Raw genomic sequence first — 22188 nt, forward strand, 5'->3', positions numbered from 1 at the left:
AAACATGCATTGTTTGAAATTGTCTTTAATTAAAATGAAGGATTTGTGTTAAAACTAAAGAATTCATTAATGTTAATCAATATTAAATTATTTAAAAATTAAAAAAATGCAAAGAGTGATAACCAGCCAATCAAAAAAGAAACTCTCCTCATCACAACAATTTATTTGGTTGTCGCTCTCTCAACAAACCTCTTCTTCTTCATCAGCTGTTGCCGCCAATTTTTCAACAAGTCAAAATTTACTTGTCGATGAGAGGGATAAGAGATTTTCACATACCATTCTTCTTCCGAAATCAAATTTTAAAACAAAGGCTTCATTGGAGGAGGAACTTACAATACAACAAATAAGTAGAGATTATGCCTATACTAAATTAAAGGAAGATAGATTGAAGAGTGGAGCAAAAAGATTTACACTTCATGATGGACCTCCATATGCAAATGGTACTCTTCATACTGGTCACTTTTTGAACAAGGTATTGAAGGATATTACAAATAGATTTAAACTTCTTACTGGTCACTTGGTTGAATTTATTCCAGGTTGGGATTGTCACGGTTTACCAATTGAAAGTAAAGTATTCCAAGAAATTAAGAAGAAGAAAAAAGGAACTGAAGGAATTACAATTTCTGGAACTAAAGATCCAATTATTAGAAAATTAGCTAAAGATTTTGCTGAACAAGCAATTCAATCACAATTGAACGATTTTAAACGTTGGGGTGTTATGGGAGAATGGGATAATCCATACAAGACTATGAATCCAACATTTGAAGCCCAACAATTGAGAATTTTCCTTGACATGTTAAATAAGAAATATATTTTCAGAGGAAAGAAACCTGTTTATTGGTCTCCATCGAGTGGAACTGCATTGGCTGAATCCGAATTGGAATATCCAGATGTACATATATCAAAATCATGTTATGTCTTATTCCCAATTACTACATCAAATACTGAAATGTCTCAAAAGTATGGTGAATTATTTGCCACTGTGTGGACAACTACTCCTTGGACATTGATTGCCAACGAAGCCATTTCCTACAATCAAGATATAGAATATTCAATTATTTATGACTCTGAAAAACATAGAAGACTTATTATTGCCTCAGAATTAATGAAAAGCGTTTGTGAAAAGACTGGTATTAAGAATTTCACTGTTTTACAAGCTATGAAAGGAAAGGATCTCTTTGTTAATAATGATATTTTAATGGGAGATAAGGTGTCATCCTATGTTAATCCATTGACTTCCTCCGTTACAGATAAGAAACTTCCATTTTTGAATGGATCTCATGTTACAACTGAAGTTGGTACTGGTCTCGTTCACACAGCTCCAAATCACGGTATTGAAGATTTCCAAGTTGTTAAAGATAATAGCTTACCAATTGGACCTTGCTTTGTTGATGAATATGGTAAATATAATTCTCAAACTCCACTCCCACACTTGATTGGTCTTCCTGTATTGAGTGTTGGTAATGAAAAGGTTGTTGAAATGTTGCAAGGAGATTTGTCACAATATTTGCTTCTCAAAGAAGATTATTCACACAGATATCCATACGATTGGAGAACTAAACAACCAATTCTCATCAGAATGACTGAACAATGGTTTGCTGAATTGAAAGATTTGAAGAATGTTGCCAAGGAATATGTCGATGAAAAGATTGAAATGATTCCAAGTTCAGGAAGAAATCGTCTCAAGTCCTTTGTTGAATCTAGAGATGAATGGTGTATTAGTAGACAAAGAACATGGGGAGTTCCTATTCCAGTATTCTATAAGGAAAATAATCCTTCAGAATATTTAGCAACAAGTGAAAGTATTGAACATGTGATTAGTCTTGTTGAAAAGCATGGTACTGATTGTTGGTTTGAAATGAGTGAAGATCAACTGCTGTCTCCTCAATACAGAAATCAAGGATGGAAGAAGGGAACTGATACACTCGATGTATGGTTTGACAGTGGTACAACCTGGTTTGGTGTTGTAAAGGCCTCTGGTATTCCTCTTCCAGCTGATGTTTATTTGGAAGGTTCTGATCAACATCGTGGTTGGTTCCAATCGTCACTTCTCACAAGTTTGGCCTATCAAGGTGTTCCTCCATACAAGAAGATTGTTACTCACGGTTTCGTTACTGATGAGGCTGGAAAGAAGATGAGTAAATCAATTGGTAACACAATTGAACCAGAATCAATCATTAGTAAGCAAGGTGTTGATGTATTGAGACTTTGGGTAAGCCATAGTGACTTTTCTGTAGATGTTTCAATTGGTAAGAATGTCATTGAAAAAGTTTCTACCAATTTGAAAAAGATCAGAAATACTGCCAAATTCATGTTGGGTGTATTGGAAAATTATGATCCAAACTTGCCAGTCTCAAAGGAACAACTTGTTGAAGTTGACTATTATATTATCAATAGAGTTAAACAATTCTGTGATCAAATTACGGAAAGCTATGAAAACTTTAACTATTACAAGGTTAATCAACTTTTAATGACATTTACTTATGAACTCTCTTCATTTTACTTGGATATTGTTAAGGATAGACTCTATTGTGGAGAGGAAGAGGCAAGAAAACCTTCTCAAAAAGTTATTCATTACATTTTGGATTGCTATACAAAGGCTCTCTCCCCAATCATTTGTCACACTGCTGAAGATATTTATCAATCAATGGAATTCAAGAAGAATAAGAGTATTTTCGAAGAAGGGTGGTTCATTAAGCCAGAAGATTTCTTCCAAGGCATTGAACTCCCTCAAGAAGAAAAAACAACTGAAATGTTTAATCAAGTTATTGAATTGAGACAAGAAATATTCAAATTGATTGAAAAGGCAAGAATGGATAAGGTTTTCAGAACTTCCAACGAAGTCAAAGTAACCATCGAAAGTGTAGAATCAGAGAAATTGATTCAAGCCATTCAACCACTTCTCTCGCAAAGTACAAAACAAAATAAGAATACTCAACTCGAAGATATTATGATGGTTTCATCAGTAGAATGGTTGAAAGGAATTAATCCTAATCCTCTCTACACTCTCCAATACGAAACCAGTTTAGATTCTAAAAAAGTTTCACTTTCCATTTCTAAGGCAGACCTTCATAAATGTCCTCGTTGTTGGAGGTTTGCGAGTGTTGTAGAGAATGAGCCTTGTGGAAGATGTGCTCATGTTTTGGAGCACAATCACCAATACCATTAGATGATGGTGGTGGAGGACAATTTCTTACTCATATTGATTTAATACAACCGGTGTTGCCCTGAGGACAATGTCGTGAATAGTACTAATAAATCCTCTATCAGAACAAAATAACCCAATTGCCTATTTTTCAAAATAGAACACAACGTTGATAATAGTGGTGGTGTTTATTGGTGAATCAGTTTAATTGAAGATAATATGGATTTATTGTTTTCTAAAGCAACTGATTGTATTAACCCTTGAAGACCCTCAATATTATTGAATACAAAGTAAGATAATTGGAAATGTTTCAATCACCTCTTCGATATCCTTAGAGTTACTTGGAATTTCTTTGTATTTAAAGAAATAAAAGATTCTTTTGCTTGGAAATTGGATAGAAAAAACCTTCCACGGATACCGCATCACTTTGAATTATCCCTTCCATTTTCAAGCTTCATTTTTGTGACGAAAAACGATAAAATTTTCGCTTGATTTTTTTCCAGCCCCGAGCTTGCAAAGTGAGAGGACGGCTTCTAATTTACTTTCTATTTCGATGCCCCAGTCTTACGCTTGTCCACCAGCTACAAACCTTTTTCAATAGCAAACTTGAACAATAAACAGAAGAAAAAAACTCAATATTATCCAATGATGTTGTGATAAAGCAATTTATTGTTAGTTTTTGTTTTCATGAAGTAATAATAAGTTATTGCTCTAAATTGTTTTCTTGCTTACTACCACCATCACGAATATTTTTTATTGTTGTGATGATCGAATTAGAAGTTGAAATGGAAGCTGTCCTCCCACTTTGCCAGCTAGCCGGTGGAAAAAATTCTGATGGTGAAAAGTGGACAAAAAGTCTCCAGCGATTTTGGAAGGGATACTTTGAATCATCATTTATTATTAAAAAAAAATGACCAACAAGAGAAATTCAAAGAGACTCTCCCAAGTCGATGAATCAGCAAATAATGGTGGTGCTTTAGGAGAAACATATTTTGGTTCTCGTATTTGGTTGAATAATGTTGGAAAAGATGGACGTGCAACAAACACTGCAAGTGGAGGTGGTTACTTGTTTACCAATGAAGAAGAAATTAAAGAACAACGTAAAGGTGTATGGGACATGGTCAAAAAACTCGGTGGAGCTTTATTGGAAGGAAAAGATCTTGTTTCCGTCTCGTTGCCAGTGTACATTTTTGAACCTCGTAGTTTCTTGCAACGTTTGCCAGATATTTGGGCTTTCCACAGTCTTTTAACTGACGCTGCTGACCAAAAAGATCCTGTTCAAAGATTTATTAGAATAATCGCTTTTGGTATTGCCGGATTACATCAAACGTGTGTCCAAAAGAAACCATTTAATCCAATTCTTGGTGAAACATTTGAAGGATCATTTAGTCACAGTAGTGATCCATCGAAGGATATTCATCTTTTTGTTGAGCAAACTTCTCATCACCCACCTATCACAGCTTATGAAGCTCAAGGAAAAGATTTTAGACTCCACGGTTATTGTGGATACCAGGCTAGTATTAGAGGAAATGCATTGAAAGGAGGTCAAATAGGACCAACATTTATTGAATTTGAATCTGATGGTGCTGTTATTCAATATTCTCAACCACTCTTGTGGTTGAAGGGTATTTGTTGGGGAGACAGAGTTCTTGAATATTATGACAAGATGAGTTTTACTGATGCTAAAAATCAATTAACTTGTGATATTCAATTTAATCCTGATCAAAAGAGTTTTCTTGGATCTTTCTTTAGTAGTCAAAAAACACCAGTTGATTATGTGAAAGGAGAAGTTAAGAAAGATGGTCAAGTTATCGGAGTTATTGAAGGAAGTTGGTTGGGAAATGTCTATTATTTACCAAATCAAACTTCTGATTCACTCTCATCAATGAAGGAAAAGGAAAAATCTGAATTAGAGAAATTAGAATTATTCAATATTGCAGCCCAAATGCCAAGATATTTAAGACCTTCTGATAATCCACTTCCATCCGATGCTCGTTTCAGAGAAGATGCTGTTGCTCTTCGTAATGGAGATCAAGAATTGTCTCAATTAAAGAAGGAAGAATTAGAAAACAAACAAAGAAAGGAAAGACAATTGAGAAAGACTGGAAGTAGCAAAACCAGCTTATCAAGTGCTAATTCTCAAAGCGGAACTGATTTAGTGACTGCTATTAATAACAACCAAAATTAAGTCACTCCCGAGTCATTTTGTTCATCAAACTCTAATCTGTTCGATGAACTATCCAGCTTTGTACAGTAAAAATTTAAAATTATTTATTTAGTTTCTAATTATTAATATTAATTATTAAATTATTAAGAAGATATTTGAATTTATTATTTATTCTAGCATGTTAGAATAATATTTCTTTTACAGAGTTTTGTGATTGGCGGGAAAATATCTACAAAATGTGTGTGGATCAATTTGAAGGAACAATCTAAGCACCAACTATTGATAACTTGCACAAAGAATACAAAAAAAATGGGCAAGAAGAAACAATCCTCCAATCAAAAGAACAAGACCAAAGATGAAGATTCATCATGGGATGAAGTGGCACAAATGGCTGCTCGTAATGAAGTAGTAGAACAACAAGGAAAGAAAAAACAAAAATCATCTTCCGAACAATCCAATAATACAACAGCAACAAATAGTTCATCCAACAATACAACAGGTATACCTTTCACTGATCAACAAATTCGTCATCTTGTTGAAACTTTATCAGCTCGTTTGAAGAATGAAGAGAAGGCTGAATTGGAAACAATTGAACAAGAAACTGTAAAAACAATTTCCGATTTAAAGCTTGAAGTAATGCAAAAGCTTGGAATGGATTCTTCTCAATCCGATAAATTAAAGACAGTAACTCAAGTTTTGGATAAACATTTTGATGGAGTTGCAAAGCAAAATTCAGAATTAAAACGTGAAAATGCTATTTTGACACTCCGATTGCAAACAAGTGAAATCAGAGGTGTAGAAGGTATGTAATTTAACAGATCTGTTGAAAGATTATTCACACAAAATTGATTTAATTAGTTGACAAACAACTTGCTACCGTAAAGGAACAAAAGGACAAACTTCAACAAATGTGCAATCTTTTACATGAAAATAATCAAGATATTCTCAATGCTTATGAAACAACAAAGAAGGAACATTCTGAAAAGTATGATTCATTGGCTAAGAAATTTTCTGATGCATTGGAAGATATTCGTGTAAAGATGGAAGCTCAAGCTGAGGAAAGAATTCAAGTCGAAAAGGAAAAGGAAACTCTTCATTATCAACTTGAAATTTACAAGCAACAAATGGATCTAGTTGCAAGACAAGGTCAAAATGAAACAAAGAAGGTTTCCTTAGAAAAGCAATTATACGAGGCTAAATTTGAAGAATTGTTGGACTCCTTAACCAAGAAAGAAAAGGAAAATTTAACATTGAAAAAGAAAGTCGAAACAGCCAACCATGAAAGAAATATCATGTCCAAACAACTCAAAACATCACAATCCAAGATGGACGAATTCACAAAAACTGTCCAAGAAACCAAGAATAGTTTTGTTACATTCCAAAATAGGATTAATCATTTGGAAGAAGAGAATAAGGCATTGAGAGAAAAATTAAAGAAAACTCTTGGTTTAGATCAAGAGGTTAAAAAGAAAGCCACACCATCTGTACAAAATCAATAAATTATTAACTTATTTATTCTTTTCATCTGAGAATAGCAAGATATGCAAGAGATCTTCATTTCTAACGTGGGCAAACTCGTTTTCATTAGAAATTGGAAACTTGAATGTACCATGCTTTAGAACAAACACTTTGTGTACTTCATGACCTGTTTTGAATTTGACAATTTCTTTAAACTGGTCAAGTGTTGATGAGGATGGATAGTTAAGAATGAAATTGTCCTTAGTGTCATTATCAATGACCACATAGACACACTTGTTATTGTTTGGAACTGGCATAAGTTGTTGGTTAACCTTATTCCAATCAATATCCTTTCCAAACACAAAATTACCAAACATTTCAACATCATTAGTGGTAATTGGGTTGTCAAAGTTTGTTGTTTTGAGTGGAATTTCTGTTGCATGTGTTTGGAATACTTGTAATAATTCACAAACAAAGTCAAGTTTTGGCCTCTTGGAAGGAGTTAATTGAATCATTGAAATTATTAATCTTTGAATCAAGTTTGGATAACCCAATTTTTGAAGAGTTTGGGCAATAGCAAAATGAGTCAGCGTTTCATTGGAAGAAACAGCTTGGTGGAATAGATATTTCTTTGAGCCTTCCTCTTCTTCTATGCTTACATCCAATTTAATTTCAATATCCAATGTTAGCAATTCAAATAAAACACAACCAAAACTGAAAATATCCACAGAGGTATCAAAAGAGGCTGTCTTTTTAACAATGAAAGCCATTTCAGGAGCAATAGTGATAGGAGAACCTCTGGCTGATACTGATTTGTCGTAATTCCAATTTCGCATCAGACCAAAATCACCAATTTTTGCAATTTCTTTTCCATTCTTCTCAATATCTAATAAAATATTATCAGCCTTCAAATCTCTGTAAACAAAACATTTTGAATGCATATGTCGAATGCCATAAGCAATTTCTAATGCAATATTAAAAGCATTAGGTACAAATAAATTGCCTTGTTCTCTCAACTTGTCAATTCTGTCTCTCAAATTTTCCTTATATAAAGGCATGACAATATAACACTGGAAGCCAACATTTGCCTGATCATAACCATAATCAATGTAAGGAACTAAATTATTGTGTTCTCCCAATTCTTGAACACATTTCACTTCTGTTAAAAAGTTATTCACGTCGTTCTCGAAATACACCAAGTGCAAAGTTTTGATAGCAAATTTCTTGGCAGTATCTCTATCAATAGCTTCATAGACTGTTCCTTGACCACCTTGTCCAACTCTACCACAAATAGTGTACTTGCCAATATTTCTCTCTTTTTGTCCATCGTTCAGGATCCAAATAGTCTGCTCTTGGAAACATTCCTTTGCAAGATATTCAATAATTATTTCAGGAAGTAAATTGTGGTGAAGAGAAACTTTGGAAAGGGATTCAATGAGCATATCGCCAAGTCTACGATATTCACTTTTGATTAATAGTTTCAGTTCAAGTTCTTTTTGCTTTCTTGTGGCTCCAGACTTCATGTCCATTCTGGTAAGTTTGGCTTTGAATAATACAGAAATAATTTCATTTCTCAAAATATCCATTACTGAACCTATCATTTGTCTTTCATTGGTATCATACACTACACTTGGATTAAATGTAAACATAGTTGGATTTTTCTTATATCTCTTAAAGAATAAGACATCCAGAGTTGAAAGTAGGACCACAACTAAAAACATGTCGACGACCATCGGGTCTGATTTAAGAAACATGGTTTTGAATTTTCTTGCAAGAGAATACTTGTTATTGATACCGAACCAAGAAGTATAAATACCAATCAGTTGGTCATAATTGTCTGGAACTGACATTAGTTCAATTTTCCTCTCAATAACATGAATGCAGTTAGGTAATTGATGAAGTCTCAGAGATGGCATAGTTTGAGGTGCAGTTGGTAACTGATGTCTGTACATGTAATGATATAGAGATTTGGCAAAGAGTGTAAGCTTGTATTCGTCAAGAACAGAAATGAATTGCATGGAAAATAAGTGAGATTCGTTTTCCCTGAAAAATCCAAAGTTCCAATGCATATCCTCTCCATTACCTAAACAATGGATATAGAATTCGACCATTTTTCTACATTCCTTTTTCTTTTCCATTTTCAATGAAGTTTTTTCAGTCATTCTGTTATCTGTAAAGTTCAAATAATTGTAGAATCTACTTAATTCATCCTTTACACCCAAATAATAATTCTCTGTTTGCTCAATTCTATCAATAATCTCTCCAAGAATGGTAACTTTTAATTCCTCTCCAATGTTTCTAATATTTCTCTTGTACTTGATTGAGTTACAAATAAAGGAAAAGTTTGGTTCCATATCCTTGATCTTGAAATATAAATATCTCAATATGAAGGAGAATGGAATATAAGTCTCATCTACAGTAATTGTTTGTGTGTGTTTGTAACCCTCGAAAAATCTAGTGATATCTCTGCATACTACCACAGATTTGTCCTTACAATGTACTCTCAAGAGATTGTGTACAAGTATTGATCTATTCGAGCAGGAACTAACTAGAGAAACTGAGGAGGCTACTTTCTCTGGTTTAGAATGTCTCCTTCCAAATAAGTAAACATCTTGAAAATCTGATACTAAATATACACAATCACTCTTATACCATCCACCTTCTGAGTCTGCTGTTAGTACATCAACAATCAAGTGGCTGTCTGTATTAATCAAAACAGGAATGTCACTATTTACACAAGCACCAGAAATGTAGACCTTATCATTGGTAGTAAGAAAGCAGATATTGTCTTGAGTTGGATGAAGTGAGGTCACTCTATTCTTTTCCTTCTCAAAGAATGTTAACTCAACGGGTACACCCTTTACATCTTCCTTATGCCCAAGACCCAGTTGGCCTCTATCATTCTTTCCATAAACCAAAATAACTCCCTTTCGTGAGAGCATGTAGAAACTGCTCGAAGATGCTTTCAGTTGGGCTATTGAATCATTTCCATCAAGAATTTCAAATATTCCAGGAAGTTCTGTTGGTTGTGAGATACATTCCTCAATAATATTTAAATTCAAAGAATCTGCAATAGCCTTGGAATAAATATCAGATAAATTTTCTCTATTGGATCTGTTTTTACCACAGACTAACACTCTACCTTCAGAAGTTAAAAATAATGTCCAATCATAACCACAATGCACATCAATAATCTTATCATTTTCTAAAGTAAAAATGAATTGAGGAGTTCCAATACCATGATTTTTGTTGTACAATCCCAAAGCGAGCTCACCATGTGAGTTACTGCCACAACCATACACTCTTCCCTCTCTCGTTAGAAACATAATGTGCCTATAACCAATGGAGACTTTGGTTATGTGTTCATTATCAAAGTTGAATGGAATTTTAGTAGGAATTGTTGGAGGTAGATGTTTAGTCTCTTCTTGAGCTGAGAGCATGGAACAGAATGTTGACTGGGCAATATCTGATACAGAGTGAGCATATGATTTTGGACCTTCATCGAATCCTGTCAATGTGGCCTCCGAGGTCATGAATCCTAGAGATTTGAGAGATGTTTGCTGTTTATCGGCAGCAGAAATTGCAGATTTTGTCTTTCCATTTCCAATAAACTCTATTGGTGTTCCCTCAAAGATGAATTCATCTGTATGACCAACTCCCAGCATTCCTCTCTCGTTAATTCCACAAGCCCAAACTTCATTATCATTAAGGACCATTACTGTACATGATTGAGCTGTTGCTATTATTCTACAATCTTCCAAATTAAATTTGAAATCTTTCTTATTATTTACATTACTCTCAGGATCGAGATATTCGATTTGATTATCCTCTTGATGTTTTGATGTATTGTCCTTCTTCAATTTTAATCGAGCATAATTCTTAACCAAGTATTCCTGTTGATATTGAGGTATAAATGTCGAAGAGGCTGAAGAATTTGTTGAGGCCAAGCTTTTTACAGAGTTTCTTCTTGAGCTACTATTGGATCCAGTAAAAGTATTGGAGGAAATTGAGCTATTTGTGGCACGATCATCAAACACTGCATTTGATCCATTTCCCAAGAAAAAACATTCTTGATTTTGGTTAAATCCCTTACATAAAAGAAGAGGATAATCTACACCAGGTCCAGAGAAGTGAATTCCACCCTCGGAACCTGTACTAGAAGATGATTGGGTTGATTCATTACCCTTCTTTTTTGAACTCTTACCAATTTTCTTCTCCGACATGTCTGGTAGCTTTTGAGATGGTACAAGTTCGAAAAGAGAAGGAAAATCAGCAAGTCTACTACGTGTTGATGAGTGTGGGTGTTGAAAGAAGGGAGTCATACTAGATGTTGATTTTGGACCTATAGATGAATTCGTCCTCAGTGTAGCATCCATATGATAATGAAATTGACCAGCTTGTTGTTGTGCTTGAGAATAATTCATTCCTCCGAACGTACTAATATTACTACTATTATTCGTTATCGTCGTCGACTTGAATTTTCCTCCATCATTGTTCATTGAATAATTTGCAAAATTCATTGAAATATTGTGATGATTAACAATATCACTCGCACTCGATGTTGACAACTCATCGGACGTACTGGTTGCTGTTGTTGCAGTTGTTGTATTGCAATTGTTGGTGGATAGCATTGGTGAGAAAAGGTAAGAAATCCTCCACCGTATGAAAAGATACTTTTTTTTGCTATTATGATTTGAACACATCGTAGTAAATGCTTCGTTCAAATTTGGTAAGCGGTATTTTAGTTTACAAGCTAGTATTTTTCTGTTGGAATTAGAGTGAGTTTATTGCAATGTTAAAATCAACTTATTCTCCATCATACACATTTGTGGATATCGAAAATATATTAAAATTTAAATTGAAAAGTAATTTTTAATAAAATGCCAAAAACACCAAAGAAGACGCCAAAGAAAAAGTCAAAAACTGCTGCAGAAGTCACTTCATCATCTTTAACGGAAGAAACTTTAACAATACCGAATGATCATTTGACTAGTACTGTGGTGGTGGGATCAATGACAAAAACAAAGAGAAAACCAAAAACGCCAAAACCAAAAACACCTAGGAAAAAGGTTGCACCAAAGAATGAAAATCGAGAATTGTTGGATAGTGATTCGGAATCGGAGGTGGTTGATGGATCATCTAGTAAAATATCATCAAAGGATGCTAAAAAATTGGAGGCCATGAGAGCTAGAATGGACCTTTTGGAAAGAGACAATTATATTGGAACTGGAGGACGTACCTTTAGTGTGAATTTTGATGATAATGAAGAGTGGAACAATACAGAGGTAATTTCTTCTCCAAAGAAGGGAGGAACAAAACGAAAGAAGAAGGATGATGATGATGAACCAAATTCAAAAAAGAAGAAAACTGAGACTGGAAAAAAGTCACGTTCAGTCAAATTTACCAGAAGAAAATTTGATCAAGTTCTGAAAATGGATAAGATTGAATCCTCTTCAAGTCCAAATTATTTCACAATACTTTCTCAACCATCGATTTTACCTCAAAGAAAATTCTGTTCCATTACTGGATTCAAAGCTAATTATACATGCCCACACAGTGGAGCTCATTATTTGAGCGTGGAGGCCTATGGTCACGTGAAAAAGAACTATCAACTTGAATAGGTTTTCACCAGCAGCTCAGTATTCATCTAAGCAACATTTTCACACGATAAGAATTTTCGCCCCTATAGCCGAGTGTAATAACAAAGATATTTTATCTTCTTCTGTTGTTTGTTGGTTTGCTTTCAGCAAGTTTTGCCTCAAGTTCTTGTTTCTCCTTATCCTTGTCTTCCTTGGTCTTCTTCCTGTATTTGAGTGGAAGTTTTTGAGTGAATTGTTTCATCTTCAAGTCATCTTGTTTGTAAATTGGATCAATTTTGGAAAGTGGTGAAATGAATTCCTCCAACTCTATAGGGCGTTCAATGATTTTTTTAAGCCTTCTTTCATTCAATACAGAATCGCAAATAAGTTTGATATTGGAAACTGTATAGTTGGTTGCAATATGTGCAAGAGTGTGCAAATCAAAATCTTCCCTCAATGGTTTACCAATTCTCTCCTCGATAAATGCTTTCCAAATCATTCTGTATGATGCATAATCTGGTAAGGTTGTATAGACCATCTTATCAAAGAATTCATCGAAAAGGGCTGGATCAGCATCCCAAGGTTCATCCATAGATCCAACAATAAGAATTCTGTCCTCAGGAGCCAGTGCCTTCATTTGAGTGACGAGTGGCTTTCTGAATCTCTTCATGTTTGGTTTAGTTTTACCCTTACCCTTTCCCTTAATCACTGTGTCAAAATCATCGATATAGATAATGGCAGGTTGCATTTCCTTGGCAACACGGAATATTTTTGCAATCATTGTAGTGGTCTCGCTCTGTTCGGTATTAATGTTTTGTGTAATTGCAGGTGACAAATCAAAGAATAAAGCTCCCAACTCGTGAGCGATTGAGTGTACCAAGCTTGTCTTGCCTGTTCCCTTATGTCCATAGAACATGACCGATCTTAAAAGTGGTGCTAACTTGTGAACATTTGGAGTAGACATGTACAAGACAATTTCCTTGCAAAAGTTTCGTATTTGGAAAATAGAAGGTTCTTCCCACTCAAGAATAGAACCTATCAATCTATTTTCTCCAATGTAAGAATCGAGCTTTTTAGGTGGAACCTTATTAATAATGCCTAGAGAAGCAAGCTCAGAGAAGAAGGCTTCAGAGTTTGGCACCTTAACAGGTTCTTTTTCAGGTTTCGTTGGTTGAGGTTTTCCAGGCTTAGTTTCCCTCTTTGGAGGGTTTTCACTTTCCAATTGCATTCTGATATTTTCCAATTCTTCACGAATTTGTTTGTCAACCTTTTTTCTTATTTCCTCCTCAATACCAGAATCACCCTCCATCAACTCTTTTCTCAAAAGTAAAGGATCATATTTTTGATCAAAATCGAGTGATGAATATCTATCTCTCCACTTTTCCACAAATGATTTCAAAATATTTGCAATATTGGCAATAAACTTCGATTCGTCCTTAAATTTTGGTTCCTCTTCAACAGGTCCCTCTTTTCCTTTTGTTGGTGGTTTTGGCTTTGGTTTTGGAGGAGCTTTTTGATTTCCTTTTGGTTTTGGTTGATTGGCTTGCTGCTTTTGTTCTTGGAGAAGTTTCTTTTGTTCCTCAGTGGCATTCATAATGTTTTGCATGAAAGCTTTAGAACCTCCTTCAGCCTCAGAAGGAAAACTTGGTATTCCTCCATCACCTTCTTGTCTGTACAATAGGATTTGTTCCATTAAAGCATCATGCATCTCTTCCATCATATGAGGACCTTCATCTTCAAGAATTTTAGCTCTCAATCTAACTCTTTGTTCCTCCAATTCTCTCTTATTGTCTGCTTGTTTGATTTTTCTCTTGGCCCTTCCCAAATTTTCAGCATTTACAATTTTAACTTCTCGGGTTTCTTCATATTCAATGGTTGGTGAAGAGTCCTCAACTGAAACATCCTTAGCTTTCTTTTTTGTTTGTTTTGGTTCCTCAGTTGACATTCCAATAAATTTTGCTTCCTCTTGCTTTTCCCTAGCAACTCTCTTTCTCCAATAATAACCACGAAAAACTTTTTGAATTTTGACGGCAGCTTCATCTATCAAAGATTCAGATTCTTCCTTTTTTTGATGTTGTTTTCTTTCTTCTGAGAGTTTTTGGTCATACTTGCTTCTTGCCAACTTTCTTCCCTGTCTTGCTCTTTCATTGGTTTGGATGATGAGGATGGCTTGATTTATAGTCATGGCTGGTTGAGATTTCTTTGTATCGATAACTGGCTCACTTCTATAATCACCATTTGAGTTTGGTCTTTTTCTCAAAACATCCAACAAGATTTCTCTTCTCCTTTTTTCCTTATCATTATCTTCAATGATGAAATGAGGAGTTCTTAATTCGAGGGCAGTCGGATCCAATTTCAAATCAATTAATACATCATCAAATTCACTGTACTCCCCGAGTAGCGTATTTACAAGGGCTTTAACTTCAAGTATTCTTCCCATAACATGTTCCAAAACAACCTTCAGGTCTTCTCTTTTTTGAGGTTGAAGGAGTTGATCATAACATTCCTAATGATGACGATTGATTGGTTATCACAACTATAATACTATTATCGAAATACCATACCTCTAACTTGTTGTATAGATTAATATATTTTACATAGAGAGACTGGTAGTGCTGATTAAATACATGTTGTTGCTCGATAGGATTTTTTGGAAGATTGGCTTTTGATGATACCTGAGTTTCTCCAATTAAAATCAAGTCTCTCAATTCTACAAGCACTTCCGAGAGTTGTCCCTCATAATAATTGTTTGACATTCTTTATTTTTTAAATTCTGTAACTTTTGTTGGCGCCAATTAAACTCATTCTCCATCAAATTGATGAAATAGGAGAATAAATTCAATTAAAAAATGCAACAACATGTGGCATCAGCACCTAGAATTGTGATGGGCATATTCACAGTATTTGCTGGTGTTCTGTATGGCCACACCGGATTTGATGTTTTTATCAATGGATATAAATCTAAAAATTGGAAACAAACAATCGGAACTGTTGTTCAAGAGGAAGGTGAAACTTATAACCCATACGATCCGAACAAACTGATAGTGCCAACAATTCAATATAATGCCGATCAAAAGGTGTTAGATCCAGATACCAATCAACAAGTAACAATTCATAGACAATTTATCAATAGAAATTATTCATATTCTTTTTTCGGATTATCGAGGAAAGATGTGAAGGAATTGAAATTGACCGATCACCTCATACCAAATACTAAAGTTAAACTTTTCTATGATCCACAAGATCCAAAGGAAAGTGTAGTAGTTCCAGGAATGTCATATGGTACTTTACAAACAAGTGCTTTGGGAATTGGTTGCATACTTTCAGGATTGACTTTTGGATTGGCTAAGGAGGATATTTTGAGTTGGAGTGGATTAAGGAAAAACAAATTGGCAGGTGGAATTTTTGGATTTTCAATGTTGCTAATGCTATCGAGTTTCTCAATTCCAGTATTTGTGAAACGACAAGTTTTTGAGGGTACTGAAGAAGAGAGAAAAGCTAGGTGGATAGATCCATACATTGTAAAGGCAGAAGAGACTTCCAGTAATAAGTAAGACAATTCATATAATCAACACTGGTTACTTCAATTTTGTAAAAGGCTTGTAAATTAATTCAGTTATAAAAATTCAATTTAAAACAAAATGCCTTCAAGTGGAAGTCTCTTTCGCACAGTGAAAAACAATTTTTGTAGTAACATTGCAAAACAACACTACCAAGGCAGTAGAAATATTCTGAAAAAACGCTCACAAGGTTCCGATTATTATCAATCTTGGAGATTTTATTCTACTACCACTAGAACTTTATCGGAATTAAATAATAATGTACAACAAGAGAATGAAATTTATGTTTGGGGATCAATAGGAGAACAATCCATCCCTAAACCAATTAGAGTTTTCGAAAATAATCCAGAGAAGAATCGAGTGTTTTTTGATGGTCAAAAGATTGTTGATGTGGCCTGTGGATCGGAACATGTATTATTCTTGAGTGAGAGTGGAATGTTATATGCATTAGGAGGGAATCAGTATGGTCAATGTGGAAAGAGTCCTAGTTCGGAACAATTTGTACGAGAACCAACTAGAATTAAAGTTGTGGATGAATCCAACCAGGAAATGACATTCAAATCGATATTTTGTGGAAGAGATTCAAATTATGCAATCAGTAGTGATGGAACAAGCCTTTGTGTATTTGGATTAAATGATACTGCTCAGTTAGGATTGGGATTTAGTAAGATTGGATTTTCGTATGTTCCTAGATTTGTTAAATTGCCAAAATCCAATGAGGACGACCAACCAAGAATTATGAATGTTTATTGCGGATCTAGGCACATGTTTATTAGGTGTAAATATGAACAATCTAATGTTGAGAAACTATTTTGTTGGGGTGGAAATCAGTTTGGTCAATTGGGATTAGGTCACTTATTTAATCAGAATGATATTGTACAGATGCAATTGCCAACAGACCTAAAAGTGCCAGAAACTAGCATTTCCAGTGGAATGTCGCACACAATAGCATATTCACAGAGTAAGGCTTTCAGTGTTGGAAGAGGAACAGAGGGTCAACTTGGATTTACTGCTAAACAAGCACCAATGTGGAGAGAAATTTCAGATCTCTCAGGACTCCATATTAAGCATATAATAAGTGGAGTGAATCATAACATGGCAAATGTGAGCTCAGAAAAACTGGGCGGTGAACAAATAATTGGTTGGGGAACAAACATTTTCTATGGATCTCAATGCACTCCAGAAATTATTGACATTCCTTCGTATGGAAAATTTGCACCAAAAAATTCAATTGACTTGATGACAAGTGGTTTATTTCATTCATTGTTGAGAGTGGATGGAGAGAAACTGTATGCTATTGGAAATGGTCAAAGCTTTCAGTTGGGACAAAATGAACGAAGCAACTCTGAATCTAAGCTAGTTCAAGTACTGCATCCAAATGTTAGAGGAATAAGAAAAATAGCCTCTGGATTTTCACTAAATATTACCATTGGTGAATAAATAATTAATTCTTTAATTTTAAAAGATTTCAAATTAAAAATGAGTAAACGAAAAATTGCGAATGAATCACGAACACTGCTCGAGTCTGCCAAAGATTACTTCCGAGAGATTTTCAAAGGAGACTGGCTCCGACCAAATAATTCCAATCTTTCTTTATTAACTCCACAACAACGTATTGAACAACGAGAATTTACAAGAAAAAGACTTACATGGATGGTTTGGGGAATTTTGGGATGTGCTGCATTTGGAGCTCCTCTAGCAAAAAGATGTATGTATAATATTTAAAAAATGATTATAGGAGTGACACTTCTTGTCTATATAGATATGGGATCGGATGAAGATGTAAGTGTGTGGAAAATTATATAATTTATTTATTGATGATTAATATTTCAGAGATTGAAATATCAAAGTAACACCCTCTTGTCAAAGGAAGAAAAAGATGTTGATAAATTGAAGGAAGAAATTGCACAACTCAAGAAACAACTCGATGATGACGAGTATGAGGAATAATTTGAAACAGTTTCAAATTTCACTTTGTAAATAAATCAAGACTGACTTCCTTCAATTACTCGAACTAACGGAAACTTTCCCCGCTCAAATTTAAAATCAAAAATAATAAAATGCCACCAGTAAGTAAATCGTTCTCTCTCTGAAATAATTTTTACACCTTTGAAATTCTAGAAACCTGCTCCGGGAACGCAAAAGATTACATCCTTCTTTTCTGTGAAGAAACCAACATCTTCATCAACAGATAAATCACCAAAAAAGCCCTCAGCAAGGTTTGTTATTTTAATTTAAATTTAAATTTACAATCAAATGCAGCAGTAGCAATGGCAATATTGAAAATCCAAACAAACGTAAAAGAGAGTCTGTCACCCTTGAATTGAGTGATGATTCTGATGGATGTGCATCACCAATTCTTACCAGGTCTCAGAGAGCAGAACAAGTTAAATCTCCATCATCATCCACACCTTCCAAATCAACAACAAGCACAACACCAACCAAATCTACACCAACTAAATCATCAGCATCTAAAACAACCACCAGTAGTACTAGCAGCAGTAGTAAATCAACCAAATCTACACCAACTAAATCCACTGTCACACTCAAGAAGCAACCAACAAGTGTAAAAGATGAAGATTGGAGTGATGATGAAAGAGATTTTGGTAAAGACAAGATAGTGTTGAATAAGGCAACACCAACCAAGTCTCCAGTAGTAGCTCAAAAGAACACAAAGATTATATTGGATGATGATGCGCTCAGTAGTCAAGATGTTGTTTCATCCCCTTCCACTAAAAAGAGAAAGACTAGCTCTCCATTCACCAAATCGCCAAGAAAAGTCAAAGAAGAGGAAGTTGAGGAGAAACCTAAAACAACACCAAAGAAGGAGGTTAAAAAAGAGGAAAAGAAAAAAAAGAATGATGACGACGATGAAGAGAAACCAGCCGAAACCAAAAAGAGAAACTTTTATGATAAGACACAACATCAAAATCAGCAAAAAGCTAAAAATCATGGATGTAAAACTGTGCCTGTCGGAAAAGCAAATTGTCTCAAAGACAAATCTTTTGTTATTACTGGTCAAATGGAATCACTCGATAGAGATGAAATGGAAGACCTCATTAAGCAATATGGAGGTGTGATTCGTGGAAATGTTTCTGGAAGAACCAGCTTTGTTGTAGTTGGTGATGGGCCTGGAGAAAGTAAAATGAAAAAAGTTAGAGAACACAAAACTAAGCAACTTTCAGAGGATGATTTGTTGGAAATGATTGCAAAATCAAACCCAAGTGGAAAAGATTCTATGGATGAAACAGATGATGATGTCAGTCCTCCACCACAAAAGTTTATTCCTCCTTCAAAACCAAACTCTGTTGGTGCTTCCACCACTCAAGTTATCAAATCCAAAAATGCTGACGATCAACTTTGGGTTGAAAAGTACAAACCATCCACGTCTTCGCAAATTATTGGACATAATAAGGAATGTGGACTTTTACTTAATTGGTTAAAGGAGTGGCATGCGAATCTTGACAAGGAAATTCAAGCTGCCTCAACGCAAACTAAGGGAAGAAAGAAAGCAGCAACTGAATGGAAGAGAGCAGCCTTCCTATCTGGTCCTCCAGGTATTGGTAAATCAACTTCAGCAGCTCTAATTGCCAAGGAGGCTGGGTTTACAAATATTGTAGAATTGAATGCATCTGATAGTAGAAGCAAAAAGGCAATGAAGGAACAAATTGTAGAATCTTGTCTCTCCAATAATATTTCCAATTATTTCCAAAAGAAGGGTCAACCAAAACCTAAAGATGACAAACAACGAACTATTGTTATCATGGACGAAGTTGATGGTATGTCGAGTGGTGATAGAGGTGGAGTTGTTGAGCTTGTTCAAATTATCAAACAAACTCGTGTGCCTGTCATTTGTATTGCCAATGATAGATCTAAAATCTCCTTGAAAACTCTCATTACTCACTGTTTGGATCTCAAATTTAGCAGACCTAGCAAGGCTACAATTACCAAAAAATTATTGGAAGTCTGTAAGAAGGAAAATCTCAGCATTGACAATAATGCTTTGGAATATATGGTTGAATCTCTGAACAATGATATCAGAAGTGTGTTGAATAATCTCCAACTCATCAATAGATACAGTGCTAAAGATCATATTGGCTATTTAGACGCCAAGAGTAGTGACTTGACAAAAACCAGCTCAACAGACGGTATTTTTGATGTTGTAAAGGATGTACTTGGGCAAAACAGCAAAAAGTACAATGAAAGACTTGAAGACTTTTACTTTGATCCAATGCTTGTACCTCTGTTCGTTGAACAGAACTATATTAATATAAGGCCACCTGGAGATGATAAGGAGAGAATTCAAAGAATTTCATATGCATCTGATTCCATTTCTATGGGTGATATTGTTAATTCCAAGATTAGAAAGGAAATGTCATTTGGTCTCATGAATTCTCATGCATTCTACAGTACCATGTATCCTGCTTACTTTATTCGAGGTTCTTTCCAAGCATTGAGAGGTTATGACAAGTATTATCAATTCCCAGCCGTTTTGGGTAAAGGAAGTACAACAACAAAGAACTATAATGCTCTTAAGACTATTCAAAAGACTACATCACTCAAAGCTAGTGCCGACACTTTGGAAATGTTAGACTACCTTCCACTTCTTTCTAAAACTCTTCTCAATCCTCTTTTGGGTGGAGACAAAGATGTTCAGGAAACAATTGAAGCAATGGATGAATATCAAATTTCTCGTGATGATTTAGAGTTTATGTGTGAATTATCAACATTTAAGGGAAAGAATTCATCTGACCAAAATAAGGATTGGTTCTCTGAGATTGATACTAAAACCAAGACAGCTCTTACTAGACAATATAACAAAGCTCACAAGGGATTTAACAAGGTTAGTGCAGCAGCTGCCCTCTCAAAGGTTGAAGACGAGGAAAATCCTGAAGCAGAGGAAGAGGACGAAGAAGAAGATTTAAAGGCTGATAAGTTTGTTACCAAGATGAAGAATATTGCCAAACTTGAAGCATTTGAAAAGAAACGAGAAAAGGCTGAAAAAGCTGAAAAGAAGTCAACCAAAAAGACAACCAAGAAGGAGACAACAAAGAAAGAGTCAACCAAAAAAGAGTCAACTAGCAAAAAGGAAGTTAAAAAAGAGACTGAAAAAAAGCCACTTGTGCTTAAAAAGAAATAATTTATTAAGAGCTTGTGAAGATGTGAAATTTTCATAAATTCTATTAAACATTTAATTTTGCCTTATTGTATCACTATTTCCTTTTCTTTGAAACTGCTGTTCAATTCCTGCTTAAGCCAACACTAATTTTTTTAGCAAGCATCAAACAAATGTTTGGCTTTTTCAACCAGGAAAGAGGATTTATTTTTAGACAACAATTAGAAAAAAATGTATTTTGATACTCATAAACTTTTCCACGAGGATGCTCCAAAGCCAAACCAAAATGTTTTCCCATACGAACATTTAGTCATCAATGAAGATGCTAAGAAACATACACAGTATGTATTGTAATTTTGTATATTTTTCCTGATCGTAAAATCAATAATAATTAATTCATCATGATCTTGTTTGATGATGAATAACCTTGATACAACAATCCGAATAGAGACCCAATCGTTACTGGTACATCCATCTTGGGTATTAAATATAAAGGAGGAGTAATGTTGTGTTCTGATACTCTTGGATCATACGGTTCTCTTGCTAGATTCCGTTCTGTTGAAAGACTCAGAAAGGTTGGAAATAATACTCTTATCGGAGCTTCAGGCGAATACAGTGATTTCCAATATATTGTTGATTTATTAGAAAAATTAGTTGATAAGGATTTCTGTGCTGATGATAAGATTGAAACTCAACCAAAGGCAATTTTCCAATACTTGGTGCGTATTATGTATAACAGAAGAAACAAATTTAATCCATTGTGGAATACACTGATCGTTGCTGGTGTTAAAGATGGTAAATCATTCTTGGGTTATACTGATTTATTAGGATCAAACTTTGAGGATGACACTATGGCATCAGGTTATGGTGCTTATTTGGCCAAGCCAATTCTCAGAAAGTTCCTCGATGAAAAGGGAGGAGATGTAAATAATATCACTGAACAAGAAGCCAAGGATGTTTTGGAAAAGTGTATGAAGGTTCTTTACTACAGAGATGCTAGAAGTATTAACAAGATTCAAATTGCTACTGCCAACGAAACTGGACTCAATGTTACTGAACCTTACTCACTCCAAACAGAATGGGCTTTCAAAGGTTTTTAATTGTATAAATCAAAAATAAATTTACAATTGTATTTTAGAGATCTTGGTTTACAATATTTTTAG

At 34.7% G+C, this 22188-nt stretch overlaps 9 protein-coding genes across 9 annotated transcripts; 7 read left to right on the forward strand and 2 right to left on the reverse strand.

The window, feature by feature from the left end:
- Window positions 1–106: 106 nt before the first annotated feature.
- NAEGRDRAFT_66147 (uncharacterized protein) lies at window positions 107–3169 on the forward strand (the record flags this gene model as incomplete). The annotated part of the gene is made up of 1 exon (XM_002678459.1): window positions 107–3169. One exon carries the CDS (start codon window positions 107–109, stop codon window positions 3167–3169), a length of 3063 nt encoding a protein of 1020 aa, XP_002678505.1.
- An 886-nt stretch (window positions 3170–4055) lies between these two features.
- On the forward strand, window positions 4056–5422 carry NAEGRDRAFT_57680 (oxysterol-binding protein 1a; the record flags this gene model as incomplete). Its single annotated transcript, XM_002678460.1, has 1 exon — window positions 4056–5422. The coding sequence occupies one exon, from the start codon at window positions 4056–4058 to the stop codon at window positions 5331–5333; it is 1278 nt and encodes a 425-aa protein (XP_002678506.1). The 3' UTR covers window positions 5334–5422.
- A 199-nt stretch (window positions 5423–5621) lies between these two features.
- On the forward strand, window positions 5622–6122 carry NAEGRDRAFT_66149 (uncharacterized protein; the record flags this gene model as incomplete). Its single annotated transcript, XM_002678461.1, has 1 exon — window positions 5622–6122. The coding sequence occupies one exon, from the start codon at window positions 5622–5624 to the stop codon at window positions 6120–6122; it is 501 nt and encodes a 166-aa protein (XP_002678507.1).
- A 698-nt stretch (window positions 6123–6820) lies between these two features.
- NAEGRDRAFT_66150 (uncharacterized protein) lies at window positions 6821–11401 on the reverse strand (the record flags this gene model as incomplete). The annotated part of the gene is made up of 1 exon (XM_002678574.1): window positions 6821–11401. One exon carries the CDS (start codon window positions 11399–11401, stop codon window positions 6821–6823), a length of 4581 nt encoding a protein of 1526 aa, XP_002678620.1.
- Window positions 11402–12482: 1081 nt separating this feature from the next.
- Window positions 12483–14789, reverse strand: NAEGRDRAFT_79290 (uncharacterized protein; the record flags this gene model as incomplete). The annotated part of the gene is made up of 1 exon (XM_002678575.1): window positions 12483–14789. The coding sequence occupies one exon, from the start codon at window positions 14787–14789 to the stop codon at window positions 12483–12485; it is 2307 nt and encodes a 768-aa protein (XP_002678621.1).
- Window positions 14790–15198: 409 nt separating this feature from the next.
- Window positions 15199–15903, forward strand: NAEGRDRAFT_66152 (uncharacterized protein; the record flags this gene model as incomplete). Its single annotated transcript, XM_002678462.1, has 1 exon — window positions 15199–15903. One exon carries the CDS (start codon window positions 15199–15201, stop codon window positions 15901–15903), a length of 705 nt encoding a protein of 234 aa, XP_002678508.1.
- An 87-nt stretch (window positions 15904–15990) lies between these two features.
- Window positions 15991–17349, forward strand: NAEGRDRAFT_66153 (uncharacterized protein; the record flags this gene model as incomplete). The annotated part of the gene is made up of 1 exon (XM_002678463.1): window positions 15991–17349. The coding sequence occupies one exon, from the start codon at window positions 15991–15993 to the stop codon at window positions 17347–17349; it is 1359 nt and encodes a 452-aa protein (XP_002678509.1).
- Window positions 17350–17969: 620 nt separating this feature from the next.
- NAEGRDRAFT_66154 (replication factor C large subunit) lies at window positions 17970–21049 on the forward strand (the record flags this gene model as incomplete). Its single annotated transcript, XM_002678464.1, has 3 exons — window positions 17970–17978; window positions 18031–18128; window positions 18172–21049. 3 exons carry the CDS (start codon window positions 17970–17972, stop codon window positions 21047–21049), a joined length of 2985 nt encoding a protein of 994 aa, XP_002678510.1.
- A 209-nt stretch (window positions 21050–21258) lies between these two features.
- Window positions 21259–22165, forward strand: NAEGRDRAFT_83090 (proteasome subunit beta). The gene is made up of 2 exons (XM_002678465.1): window positions 21259–21366; window positions 21474–22165. Exon 2 carries the CDS (start codon window positions 21529–21531, stop codon window positions 22123–22125), a length of 597 nt encoding a protein of 198 aa, XP_002678511.1. The 5' UTR covers window positions 21259–21366; window positions 21474–21528; the 3' UTR covers window positions 22126–22165.
- Window positions 22166–22188: the final 23 nt, after the last annotated feature.

Source organism: Naegleria gruberi, assembly GCF_000004985.1.
Source record: "Naegleria gruberi genomic scaffold NAEGRscaffold_17, whole genome shotgun sequence".
NCBI lineage: Eukaryota > Heterolobosea > Eutetramitea > Acrasida > Naegleriidae > Naegleria > Naegleria gruberi.